Source organism: Mastomys coucha, unplaced genomic scaffold (genome assembly GCF_008632895.1).
Source record: "Mastomys coucha isolate ucsf_1 unplaced genomic scaffold, UCSF_Mcou_1 pScaffold12, whole genome shotgun sequence".
Classification (NCBI taxonomy): Eukaryota; Metazoa; Chordata; class Mammalia; order Rodentia; family Muridae; genus Mastomys; species Mastomys coucha.
Genome location: NW_022196894.1, coordinates 20,656,665 through 20,670,812, shown reverse-complemented (window position 1 = coordinate 20,670,812; position 14,148 = coordinate 20,656,665). Strand labels below are relative to the sequence as shown.

Here is a 14,148-nt window from a genome sequence, read left to right as displayed (position 1 = left end):
TGTCCTGACTTCCTATGGTGATGAACAGCAAATATGGAAGTGTAAGCTGAATAAACCCTTTCCTCCCCAACTTGCTTCTTGGTCATGATGTTTTGTGTAGGAATAGAAACCCTGACTAAGACAACATCTTTCCTCTCATTTCCATTTGCCCATCTGTCTCATTCTGGCTTCTTTACCTTACTTCCCTATTTTTGAAACCAAAGTTAGTTACATTTTTCATTTCTAACTGGTCACATTTTATTTATTCAGAATATTGTCCTCTTCCCCCTACCAAGGAATCAGGTTTTATTTTGGAGGCGTATATCCAAAAAACTTGGAAATTTGTGGAAACTCACTCTCAAATTTCCCTGGACATGACTTTGAGGCTGTCTGAGGGAAGGGCTGAATCTCTGGTTGTAGGGGTCTATTGCAATTTGGCAATGAGAAGCTGGGGAAATTGGCTTCAGGAGGAGTAAGAACTTCACCTATATTCAGTGGAGGGAGTCGGTAGACATATCCGATTTGTCGTTGGTGGAAAGGAAAGAATCTTTTACCTGGACCTCTCTTTCTTGAGTGTCCATGTGGTGGACCATAGCCCCGATGATTCTGACCTTTGAGTTCTTGGCTATTGGAGGGTGGGTCACAAGGTCCATAGTCAAGGAAATCATGTCCCTGGGGGTGATGTCCATGGGGGTGGTGACCGTAGGGGTGGTGTCCGTGGGGGTGGTGATCATGGGGCTGGTGACCGTGGGGGTGGTGACCATGGGGCTGGTGACCGTGGGGGTGGTCACCATGGGGGTGGTGACCGTGGGGATGCTGTCCATGAAAGTGGTGTCCATGTGGCCGATGTCCATGGCAAGGATGCTCATTACAACTGTGATTATGAGAGGGTCTATGGGTCCTGATGGTGCCAGAAGGAGGGGGATGGCCAGAGGGCAGTTGTGGAAGGGCTCCTTCTTGAAGGGGTGGTCTGTCTGAGTTATCTTTTCCTTCAGGTGGAGGTGGGCATCCAAGTTCATATGTCTTATGGGTATGATGATCCCTGGATCCACTGAGCTTACACAGATGTTTGTCACAAAGAGGATGCTCATGGCCCCAGTGGGGTTTCATGTCACTCGTGTTTTTATGATCCTGGTAAAGTATACAGAACATGAATATAATTATGCAAAAAGTTAGATTTTAGGCTTGATTGAGACTGGAGGATCTCAGAGATTTCACAAATTGATTTAAGAAGCAGGATACCCAAAAAGCCACTGATTTTTTTAAAATTACTATTTCATAATATGTAGGGGTTTGCCTGCATGTATATCTGTGCACTGTGTGTGTATGTGTGTGTGTGTGTAGTGCCTGTGGAGGCCAGAGAAGTCATCAGATCCCCTAGAATTGCAGCTACAGACAGCCATGAGCTGCCATGAGAGGCTGGGAATTGAACCCTGGTCCTCTGGAAGGGCAGCAAGTAACTCTTAACTGCTGAACCATCTCTCCAGCTCTGGTTCTTACATTTTTTCTAACCAAATTATATTAAAATAAAAAAGAAGTGTGTCATTGAATAGCATTATTATTTCCCCAAAGGAATATGAAAAATCAGAAAGTTAATATGTAAGAGTTGTCCTTTGGATGAACTACATGCTGTTTTATGAAAAATTGTATTAAAATTATTTTTCTCATTTCAATGAGAAGTGATGAAACTCTATCAAGGAACAGTAACTGTCTATTAAACTAGAATTTTTGATGGATCTGACATTCCCAACACAGTCCCAAGACACTCTCTAGAAGACAGACACTTAGTTTTAGCTTTAAAAAACAAACAAATAAAAAAACCCAGAGTTTTCCTCTATAGCTCAGCTTGGCCTGGAACTTGGCTATTTTTCTATTTCAGCTTCCCACATGTTAGAATTACAGTTGTATACCAAAACAGACCTTAATTAAAAAGAAAAATCTATGGTTAGGCATGGTGCTGTACATCTGGTTAGGTGTGGCAGTGTATAACTTTAATCTCAGCACTTAGGAGCCAGAGGTAGGCAGATCTCTGTGAGTTTGAGGCCCGTTTGGTTTACATAGTGAGTTCCAGATTAGCCAATGCTGCACAGTGAGATCTTGTCTCAAAAAACAAAACAAAACAAAACAACAAAGGAGCAAACAAATAAAATCTATGGAGCTAGGTTTTTGGTGACAACAAACCTACTCTGTGATTCTGTCTTTCTTTCTCTTCCACTCACACACACATGTACACACACATGTATACACACACACACACACACACACACACACACACACACACACATACACATCATAAATGAACTAAATGTGCTATGCGAGAGAAATCGTCACTTGGTCTGGTCCTGCTCATGATGAGGGATGCTCAGCCAACCCACCTCAATGTTGAAGACTTCACAGTTTATGTCAGTGTTTTCTGGGGTTTCCAAGTCAGAGGCTTCTATACTGTAGGACAAAACTGCTCTGCAGAATCCAAAGACCTTTAAAGGGAAATGCCTGTTAGCATGTGTGGGAGGAGTAAACAGTGAATGTGCCCATGCATGTGTGTGTGTCCACAGCTTTAAAGGAACAAGAGGAAAGGGGCCAGGTCTGAATTTTCCTGGTGGAAGAATCAATCTGATTAAGGAGGAAGTCCTGGAGTCAAACCAAGCTTGACAGGACCACAGTAAAGTCCTCACTTGTCATCTGGGATACCTGTGAGCGTCGATGCTTGGTGTAGATGGCCTTAGTGTATGCTGGCTATTAGCTCACTAAGCCTTTAGTCTTTTTTATTTTTTTGTAAAGATTATTTTATTTATTTATTTATTTTATGTATATGAGTACACTGTAGCTGTGCAGATGGTTGTGAGCCATCATGTAGTTGCTGGGAATTGAACTCAGGACCTCTGCTCATTTCAGCCCAAAGATTTATTTATTATTATATGCAAGTACACTGAAATTGCCTTTAGCACATGGAAAGAGGGCATCAGATCTCATTATGGATGGTTGTGAGCCACCATGTGGTTACTAGGATTTGAACTCAGGACCTTCAGAAGAGCAGTCAGTTCTCTTTCCAGCTCCCTAAGCCTTTAGTCTTAAAGAGTTGAAAATTCAATTCTAGGCATATGCATGTAATGCCATGTATATCCTGAAATCATTTTACCCTCTGCAAGTAAGAATGAATATGCGTGCTTACCTTTTAGGGTGGTGTGAATGTTAGTCAATGAACATGTGTATGAGGAGCCCCTTAGGCACTCTCTAAGTGATAGGGCATCATACTTACTGGAGGGTATCTGGGGAATCGCTGTGTGGAGCAGTTCCTCACCGAGAATTCCACATAGTAGTTGGTTCTTTCCCCTCCTCTCTAGAACAGAGGAATCAACATAGTTTCAAGAACATAAAAGCTAAGAGGGAAAAGTAATAGATACTCATTATATAACATCTTGTAAGACACTATGGAAATTAAAATAATGAATACATGCTATTTTCCTTTGGTTTCTGCTGAATACAAATATATTACATCAGTGATAAGAGATCACCATTTTCCAGAAATTCTGTAGTAAACAGGCAGAAGCATAGCAGGGAAAAACACTCTCCCTGAGCCCCAGATCCTTGTTCTTGGGGGAGTCCCTTCTTCTTCTTCTTCTTTTTTTTTTATGTTTTTATGTGTGAGCTGTTTTTCCTGCATATGCTTCTGTCCACGGAGGTTGGAAGAGGGTGTCAGGTGATCCAGATCAAGAGTTACAGATGATTGTGAACCATTACGTAGGTTCTCAGAATTCAACCCAGGTCCTCCCGAAGAGCAGTCAGCGCTCTTAACCTGTGAGCCATCTTCCCAGCCCTATTCGCACTGGTTTGATGTGCTTCTCTTTACAGGCTTTGTCCACATGTGGGAGTGTACAGACATTTAAATACCTCATATACATGGACTCATACGCTAAGTATTGTTTCGCAGCCTTCTTCTTCCCTCTTGCCAGTGCCTGTTGGCTCAGAGCTTTCTTCCTAGGATGCCACATTATATGCACCCCATTGCTTGAAACACCGTGATCTATTTGGTTTTCCCCTTTCAAAACACTTGGCAGGGCTGGGGAGATATTTCAGTGTTTAAGAGTACATACTGCCTTTTCAAAGGACCAGTTCAATCCCCAGTCAGGAAATCCAATGCCCTCTTCTGGCCTCTGGGCGCTCAGCGCGCGCACACACACACACACACACACACACACAAATAAATAAATAAATTTTAAAAATACATATTTAAAAAAACCAAATGCCAAAACATTAATTGGCTGTTCCACATGACAGCTCTGGGTGGGAGGCACTAGAATCCTAGGTCTACAAAGTAGAGACTTGCAGCCTCAGCTATAAAGCTGGTCATGATGAGGCTTTTTTTCTGTGCCTCAGTATTCTACCATAAGGAGGCTAACATTGGATGTTTTTTAGTGCTCAAATAATCCAATAATGCTCTTGTCTTTCCTTTGGCTTTTTTTCCCCCTGTCAGATCATAATTCTAACCTTATCCTGTTGTCTTTTCAATAAGAGAAGTTTATGGGATTGCTGTTCACTAAGCATTAAAGGCTACAACGATTTAAAAGGCAGCTGCCCAGGTGAGGCCGGTGTACTGGGTGAGCCGTTCAGCTCACATCCGCCAGGCTGGGGTAGTGGGAACTCACCGCTCTTATAACCCGTTCTGCCCTTTCCACTCTGAAAGAGGCAAAGTCACCATTCTCCCTTTTGTACTTGTCGAGGGCTTTACGGGCTTGCTCTCTGTAGAGCTCGGAATCCTCAAAGAAGTCGAAGAGTACAGGACTGTCTTTGGTGTTTCGAAGTGCTGAAGAGACTAGAGGAAGGAGAAAGATTATCAATGTCACAGGGTCAGAGTTGGAAGCGGCAACATCAACTCTAGATCAGAATACAGTACATGTTAGCACAGCCCCAAGAGGGACACTGTTATTACAGACGGACTAATTGAAGGTTAAAGTAACTTGTCAAGATCAATCAGTGAGGCAGCAACTGTTCTTCCCTGCCGCTCCATGGGACCTCCATTCATGACGCTATGCCCACTCCAGCCTTCACAAAGTGCTGAAAGATCTACCTTTGCTTCCTATCTTTGTCAAGGAGAGAGTGTTAGTTTAAGTTAAAGCTACAGAAAATGGTTGAGCATAATCTCTCTCTCCCCCTCCTCCCTCTCTCCCTCCCTTCTTCTCTTCTTCCTCCCTCCCCCTCCCTCACCTCCCTCTCTTTCCCTCCCTCCCTCTCCTCCCTCTTTCTCCCCCTCCCTCCTTCTCTCTCCCCATCCCTTCCCCCCTCTCTCCCCCTCTCTTTCTCTCACTCTCTCTCACTCTCTCTCTCCTTTCTTTTACACCCACAGGGAATCATCCCGTAGCTCCCCTCAGACCCACACTACAGCCTCCCGGAGTGCTGGGAATAAAGGCCTGTAATAGCATGTCTTATTTCTTTCTTTTGTAAAGCAATTTCCTGTATAAGCTGCTGCGTTGTTGATGCTCTTCAGTATGAACTGCTCAACTGTTTAAGCTGAAATATGCCCTTTTAAAATTAATTTTTATCTGGGCAGCGGTGACTACGCCTTTAGTCCCAACATTCAGGAGGCAGAGGCAGACAGATCTCTGAGTTCAAGGCCAGCCTAGTCTACAAAGTGAGTTCCAGGACAACCAGGGCTAAACAGAAAAACCCTGTCTCATGAAAAAACAAGCAAGCAAACAAACTTAATTCTTTTGGAAAAAATACTAAAATACTTAAGAGTCTGGACTCTAGAGCCAATCAATGCTGTGGAGATGCAGACATAGCATTCTTTGTCATGCCTCAATGTGCTTCTGAGAACACACTCTGCGATCTTTGCTGGCCCCAATTATTTTTATCTCTGCAATCAAAAGTTCCACAATGTTTACTTCATAGCCTTGTGTGAGATTAAATGGAATGATTGGCACTATATAACACAGTCTATAATATTTTATACACTAGAATATAGAACTTTTAACTGTTGAGGCCAATTCTTATCAAGTGCTAAGTATTCTGCAAAGCATACTCATTCTACTTAAATCCAACAAGAATTCTAAACAAGGGAAGCCTAAATGGATTAAGTAACCTGCTCCCTGAGTCACAATTACTCTGGAGATAAAATGGTTGGAGCTGGCCCGAGTTCAATGGCATGACCTTGGAGGCAAAATCTAGACACAATGAAGACATGGTTCCATCTCAACAGTTTTGACTCAGAAATGACTGGTAAATAATGAGGTTTGAATTTGAGCTTGAGCCTGCCTAACCTCAGAAGTCTCTGCAATAAATTCCCACATCTATACAGTAAATCTCTGTATGTAAAGTGAGGTATGCCAGGGGCAGGAAGCTGTCCTCTGTCTATCGTCGGGAGACATGTACTAATTAATGGAGGACACAAGGACAGGCACCCTCTCCCATTCCACAATGTTGTTACATAATGGATACCACTGTGTGACCGAGTTCTATGTTACGTTGGAATCAATTAGCAATTCAGCAGATGACTTACCAGAACTTGTGGTGCAGTTGTAGCCATTTACGCTAAGATCTTGAGACTCATTTGAGTATCTTGTGACTATTACCTTACATTGTCCAATCACCTGTAATAGAAGAGGATTTTAAGCCCTTATCAAACTATGTGCCTCAGTTTGACTTTGAGGAAACACAGTGACCAACTCACATAACATGTATTTGGGGGTTTCTCTATCAGTCTTCTCACAGACTGTGTGCTGCACACCACTGACACCCCAAACCCTTATGAGAGCACCTGTTTAAATGGACTGTGACTACATCCAAATGTTTTCAAAGTAGGCAGCACTAGATAGAGCCCCTCAGTGTGTAAAACTCTCACTTCTGGAATTGACATCCTGTGCCTGCTCATTCCTTTGGACTCTTGCTTCTGACAGGGAGACTGGCTTCAGTATCCAGGTCTATACACAGGCCGAGACCTAATTCCTCACTGCTAATTCCATTACTGTTAATGGGATCAGTCTTCACAGCACACAATCCCAGTTCAAATCCATAGGCTGTGTGGCCTGGAAATGACACTGGAGTCCATGTACCCCAACTCTCCCTTTAGAGTTGAGAAGACTGAAGTCTAAGGATATTTGCTGATTTACTCAAGACTTGAAGCTAAGCCAGGCAGTGGTGGCGCACACCTTTAATCCCAGCACTTGGGAGACAGAGGCAAGTGGATTTCTGAGTTTGAGGCCAGCCTAGTCTACGGAGTGAGTTCCAGGACAGCCAGGGCTACACAAAGAAACCCTGTCTCAAAACAACAACAACAACAACAAAATCCCAAAAACCCAAAAAACCCACCCACCCCCCCAAAAAAAGACTTGAAGCTTAGTGATTCTGTCTCAGGGGGTCAGGAGAGTTCTACTGAAGGTTAATATCATTTGCATGAATCTTAAATCAGCAGCAGCTTTTCCCATTGTAGTGGCCCAGCATATGAGCAGACCCGATGGAAGAACGATGAGAGGAGTCCAGTGGCCCCAGTTACTTACTATTTCAGATGGCCACCTAGCTGGAAGACAGTCATCTTGGGCTTTTGTGGAGAGGACCCAACAGTCAGATTCTATCACATCTAAAACTAAGTAGTAGACAGTGGCTGTTCCCTAAGGGTGACAAAGAAGGAACAGGTCAGGAGGACGCGGAAACATGGAGGTTTTTTTTCTGTTGTTGTTTTGGTTTGGTTTAGTTTATGCTTGATTTTTTTTGTTTATTTTATTTTTTAATGATTTACTTATTCTTATTTTGTGTACATTGGTGGTTTTGCCTGTATGTTTGTCTGTGTGAGGGTGTTAGATTCCCCTAGAACTGGTGCTGGAAATTGAACCCCAGTCCTCTGGAAGAATAGCCAGTGCTCTTAACTGCTGAGCTACCTCTCCAGCCCCCTGTTTGTTTGTTTGTTTGCTTTTTAAAGATGTGTTTATTTATTAAGTATACTGTTCTGTCTGCATATATGCCTGCATGCCAGAAGAGGGCGCCAGATCTCATTACAAATGGTTGTGAGCCACCATGTGGTTGCTGGGAATTGAACTCAGCACCTCTGGAAGAGCAATCAGTGCTCTTAACCTCTGAGCCATCTCTCCAGCCCTGTTTTTGTTTTTAATAAAAGCAATCTCTTCCTTTCCCTTTCCTTTCTTTCCCTCTACTCTCCTCCACTCCCTTTCCTTCCCATCCCTTCCCCTTTCTTTCTCTCTTCTTCCTTCCCCTTTCCACTTCTCTACCCCTTGTTCATTCTCTCTCTTTTTAAAGAACAGAATCTCAGGATGTAAGAACCCAGGCTGGCTTTGAACTGATCTTTCTGCTTTAGAGTCCCATGTGCTGAGATTACAGGCATGCACTACTATGGATCCAGAGGTTTCCTCTCTCATCTTTAAAAAGCTGCCACTAAGTGGTCCATTGGTTTGGGTAGTGTTGAAAGTGCAAGCCCAGAGTTAAAGGTGACAATAGCCACCACCTCCTCTGGTCTGTATTTGTGGTCCTGTTCTCTATTCCTGAACTGGCTTTCCTTAATCTTAGCTGAAGCTAAACTTCTTCTCTTGATCTCTCTGGAGTTCCCTTGTTCTCAGTGACTTTATTAATTATTTTGTGTGTGTGGGGGGGGTTCTGGCTATACAAATGTAAATCTGCATGGGGCTCACATCTCTGATTCCAAAGCTCCGAAGGATCAAGAGTTCAAGGGCAGCCTGAGCTAGCAGCAGCAGCAACAGCAACAGCAGAACAAAACAAGCAACAAAAAACATAAATACATCTTGCAATTATGAGGGTTTTTTCCTCTAGCCAATCATAAACAAGGTTGAATTGTCTTTCCTTGAAATGTGTCTCATGTCTTGTCTGGTCCATAGTTTGACCACTGCCTGGGTCTGGTCCTCCTTTCCACATTCCTGGATACATGAACAGCTTCTTAGTTCATGTCCCTGTCACCTGCCTCTGTCTCCTCAGTCCCATTGTGTCCCTTCCTCCCACTTTTCTGTACTGCCATTCAGAGGTAGCGCCATTCTCTTTGAACCCTGTGTCAGACAAATGTGATAAGAGTGTGACAGATGGTCTTTAAATTGCTTGTTGTATTAAGTTGCTGTGTTCCTGTTTTCTGTATTTGGCTGGGGTCTCCTGTCTCCCATGCTGTAAAAAGTATAAACTGCTCTGTGCATCATCTGCAGTTAGCTGTGGTCTGGCTTCCTGCTTTCAGACATTCCATCACAGACAATGTATGAATTTTATGTTGTTGTTGTTGTTACTATTATTGCTGCAGGGGATGGAAACAGCATCTCTCCATAGTCCCGACTAGCCTATCAAATCCCGTCTAAACAACCATACAATCTAAATGAAGATGGTAAACTTGGTTGGTTTCAAGATTAGCCCATACTCTCTTCCAACTTCACACTGAACCTGTCTTTTCCAGAGCCCTATTGAATTTCTATAATCCCTACCTGCTTATTCAATTGCTTTGCAATATCACTCTTTCTAATTCCCTGCTCACCTTGAGGAGATGTAGTATTAGAACATACCTATTCAAATCCCGTCTATTCTCCAGAACTCACCAGCATATTTCCCTTTCAGTGTTAAGAGATCTGTCATTAAATCAGTTCAATATCTTTGGCATGCATATGGTCACAAAAATATCCTCTTTTCCACAGTTGGCCTGTGAACAGTTGGTGAATTTTGCAGGCTATTATTTTCTTGAGAAGCACAGCTAATTCTAGTTTTCTTTTAAAAGTTCCCAGTCTTCTATGGGCTCTATAGTGCTTCAGAATAGTTATAGATGATGCATAGTTACTGACAAGCCAATAACAAAGATTACTTTAAAGGCAAACCCAACAATTTAGAGCACGCCTAAGAAACTAAACAGGAAACCTGACTAAAGTCGTCAATTATGCAAAGGATTCTGCTCTGAGGCCCCAGTCCCTTTCCCCCTTTCCACACTGTCTCCCAGCTCAACTCTTCTATTGGCCATGTCTTACCACTCTGTCCAAGTGGGCGTCAGAGACCCGCAGCAGCTGGAAAGCATAGCCACTCCTCCGCCCTTTATTGATCAGGTCTAGAACTTTCTCAGCCAAAGGCTTGGAAGCATCACAGTTGGTGGGACTCAGGGCATGGGAACAATGCAGGGTGACTAGAAGCAATGCTGTGGTGAGCACCTTCATTGTGCTAAACCATCCTCGGGTGTGGTCCACCATAGCAGAGAGTTCTACAGTGATGCACACTCAATTGATAAAGGTCTTTATAGACTTTTTTGTTGTATAACTGGGCATGTCCACTTTGACCCCAGGTTCAAATATCTGTCAGCAGTCTGTAAATGATTAGTGTAGAGAAAGTTGAGACATAACACTGATGAGTAGATAAAAAATTCATTTGTGCAATAAGCTATATCTGGTGGACAACTGATTCAGGGTGTGCTTGACCCTAAGCACTTATTGAGTTGGTATGGGGATGGAGTTGGGAGTAAGTTTTCTTTTATCTGTCTCATTTGGAAATCTCTGCTGTCAGCTGTGTCTTTGGATTATGGTGCTAAAATTCCTTAGCAGAACACAACCGAATTATCTGAGGGCGGTAACACATTCCACAGCCTGCCTCTTGAAGGGCATGGCCTTCAGCTGTGACTGTGGAATCAGATGGACATTTCTAATTCTGACCCTGTTATTACTGTGTGATGCTGTAGAACACCTCTGCCTTAGTCACTGTTCGACTGCTGTAAAGAGACACCATGACCCCAGCAACTCTTATAAAAGAAAGCATTCAACTGGAGCTTGCTTTTGGTTTCAGAGGTTTAGTCCCTTATTATCATTGTGGGAAGCATGGTGGCATGCACAGGCAGACATGGTATTGAGATATCACTGAAAGTTTTACATCTGGATCCACAGGCAGCAGGAAGAGAGAGCCACTGGGCCTGGCTTGGCTTTTTGAAACTTCAAAGCCCAATGACACACTTCCTCTAACAAGGCCACATTCACTCCATACCTCCCAATCCTTCTCAAGTAGTGCCATTCTCTGGTGACTAAGCATTCCAATGCATATGAGCCTATGTGGGAATGTCTAAATTAAGTTCCTATTGCTGTGATGAAACACTTGACCAAAAGCAACTTGGGGAGGAAAGGATTTATTTGGCTTACATTTCTACATCCACATTCATCATTGAAGGAAGTTGGGACAGGAACTCAGCAGAAGGAACTGGAGGCGAGACTTGATACAGAAACCCTGGATAAGTGCTGCTTACTTGCTTGCTCCTTATGGCTTGCTCACTCTGCTTTCTTATAGAACTCAGGGCCACCAGCCCTGGGTGGCCCCACCAACAATAGGCTGGGCCCACCCCTATCAATCGCTAATTAAGAAAATATTCTACAGGCTTGACTATAACCCAAACTTACGGAAGCATTTTCTTAATGGAGGTTCCCTCCTCTCAGATAACTTTAGCTTGTCTCAAGTTGACATAAAACTATCCAGCACAAGGATGGGACATTCTTATTCAACCCACCACATCCTTTGACTCTTAGATTTTTTTATTTATAAAATGTAAATTGATAGTTCTTGGCAATGCCGTGTAATGAATAAGAAGCCATGTCTATGTCAGTCGGTGTAATTTTGGGTACAGCATAAGTGCAGAGTAACTGGTACCACTTACTAGTACTTGTGCTATAACTAGGGGTCCCTCCATGCCCTCCTTGTTACTTGTGGTCCTTAAAACAAATCATACGAAAGAAGACACTGGTGAGACAGATAGGGGCTAAGAAATTGGGTGACTATCTCATCTGGGGAAGGGCTTGTCACTGGGAACAACAGGGCTGGCTGACTACAGTAGCCTTCCTCTAACCTCTCCACAGGGTGGAGCCTCCATGCTTGTAAAGGCTGCAGTCTCAGAAGGAACCCAGGAGATCCTGCCTAGGTTCTTTCCTCACTGCTGCATGGAGTGTCACTACAGCATCTCACCTCTTCTTGAACTTTCTCTACAGTGAAGATCTGCAGCAATGGTGACTAACCTTACCTTCACATTAGAAGCAGTCAAAGAACTTTAAGAAAAATCCTGGTATTGGACTGGAGGTACTTCTTGGTGGTAAACTCTTGCCAAGCATGCACAAAGCCCTGGGTTTCACACACAGAAGGAAAACTATCCCTGTAGATGGAAAAGGGAAGACTACAATTGAATGTCATGATGGACCCTTCAGTCTCTGATGTTTGTTCAGAGGGTTTATATAATGATGGAGAGTGGTATATGTGCTGTTTCCAATCGATGGCATAGGACACACACACACACACACGCACACAAACACACACACAAGGTGGCGGCTACTGTCAATACCCCTGTGATGGTTTGTATATGCTTAGTCCAGGGAGTGGCACTATTTCAAGGTGTGGTCTTGTTCGAATAGGTGTGTTACTGTGGGCTTGGGCTTTAAGAGCACTGTCCTAGCTTCCTAGAAGCCAGTCTTCTGCTAGAAACCTTTAGATGAAGATGTAGAGCTCTCAGCTGCACCTGCACCATGCCTACCTGGATGCTGCCATGTTCCTGCCTTGATGATGCCAGAATGAATCTCTGAATCTGTAAGTCAACCCCCAAAATATTGTTTTTATAAGAGTTGCCTCAGTCATGGTGTCTGTTCACAGCAGTAAAACCCTAACTAAGAGAACCCCAGACCTTAAAGACCAATGAAAAGAGGCTGAGGGTTGGAAATAGTTTAGTCATTCCAGGCTGGGCCTTTAAGGGGAGACTGGTTGACAAAGAGTTCAAATTACTTTAAGAGAAATGTGAAGAAAACTTCAGAGGCTAGAGAGATAGCTCAACAGTTAAGAATAGATATGGCTTTCATAGACTCATGCATGTGAATGCTTGGCCCATTGGTGTGGCACTATTAGGAGGTGTGGCCTTGTTGGAGGAAGTGTGTCATTGTAGAGGTAGGCCTTGAAGTCATATATCTGTTCAAGCTCTGCCCAGTGTGGAATACAGGACAGTCTCCTTCTAATGCACTCAGATCAAGATGTAGAACTCTCGGTTCTTCCAGCACCAAGTCTGCCTGCACCATGTTATGCTTCCTCCCCCATAATGATAATAGACTAAACTTCTGAAACCATAAGTCAGCCCCAATTAACTCTTTTCCTTTATGAGAGTTGCCTTGGTCATGATTTCTCTTCACAGCAATGAAACACTAACTAAGACAAGCACTGTCTGCTCTTCCCAGAGGATCCAGGTTCATTTCCCAGCACCCACATGGCAGCTCACACCTGTCTGTAACTCCAGCTCTAGGGCTGTGACACCCTCACACAGACATACATGCAGGCAAGACACCAATAAAACATAAAATAAAAATAAACTATATCTAATTATATATAATATTATATAGAGACAGTAATTCAGTGAACTAAGAGTCAAAACAATAAGTATTTATGTTCTCAACCATGGAGGAGTTGAACTGGTGCTCAATTAGCAGTTTCACTTTACTGACTAGGACTCATGGTGCTGGAAGATGCTCTGCACACAGTAATCATAAATCTCTCATAGCTTCAAATGTTGTGATCTAAAATAGCAACTTGCCTGCAGCATATACTTATTGGTGCACTAGTGGTTCAGATGTTGTGAGAGCAACCACTCACTTCTCAGGTGAAGCTAGGCCCTGCTCCACGATATGGAACCCATGCCCAACATGCTAATGAGGCCAAGAACCCAAGACTAGATAGGGACCCAGGGAAAAACCTACTACTATTAATCTGCTAAGTGAGCATAATAATGAAATGACTCCAAATGACATTTTGCTATACCCATAGAGCAGAGTATTGCCCAACCTTCAACAGAGAAGCTTATTCTTGAAGTAGGTGGTAATTAATGCAGAGACCCACAAACTAGAAAATGTGCAGAGAGTAATCCAGATTGTAAGAGCCAGAGGTAGTGGATGATTCCAAGGAAACATCATGTTCCAGATTCACCAGGGCTAATTCACATGTGATCTCAGAGTCTGGGACATCATACACAAGACCTGCATAAGGTCAAGCCAGATAAATTTCTAGCATGGAGAAGGGGAGTGAATGCCACTAACTAAAAAGCTATTGGCAATTGATGATACTGCTGGGAGAGGGGAAATCAGTTTCCTTCAGTGGAGTGACGCTGTGCATATTGACCACATTCCAGGACGGCCTCATGCTCAGGAGTAGTTAACCAACAACAAAAAACATGGACTCCATTTTTTT

General features: G+C 43.2%; 1 protein-coding gene across 1 annotated transcript; it reads right to left on the bottom strand.

Annotated features, from left to right (window-relative positions):
• Nucleotides 1–210: 210 nt before the first annotated feature.
• Hrg (histidine rich glycoprotein) lies at nt 211–10,200 on the bottom strand. Its single transcript, XM_031364655.1, has 7 exons — nt 9,936–10,200; nt 7,473–7,583; nt 6,476–6,566; nt 4,626–4,792; nt 3,239–3,319; nt 2,355–2,456; nt 211–1,110 (listed from the first exon to the last, which is right to left on the bottom strand). Exons 1-7 carry the CDS (start codon nt 10,149–10,151, stop codon nt 286–288), a joined length of 1,593 nt encoding a protein of 530 aa, XP_031220515.1. The 5' UTR covers nt 10,152–10,200; the 3' UTR covers nt 211–285.
• Between the last annotated feature and the right edge of the window lie 3,948 nt (nt 10,201–14,148).

Bases quoted from the DNA above. Each gene is read 5' to 3' on its own strand.
- Hrg (XM_031364655.1), bottom strand. From the start codon at position 10,151: ATGGTGGACCACACCCGAGGATGGTTTAGCACAATGAAGGTGCTCACC. The intron at 2,457-3,238 runs GTAAGTATGATG...TTCCCTTTAAAG, and splicing joins GATTCCCCAGATACCCTCCA to GTCTTTGGATTCTGCAGAGC. The intron at 1,111-2,354 runs GTGGGTTGGCTG...ATACTTTACCAG, and splicing joins GTGAAGTCTTCAACATTGAG to GATCATAAAAACACGAGTGA.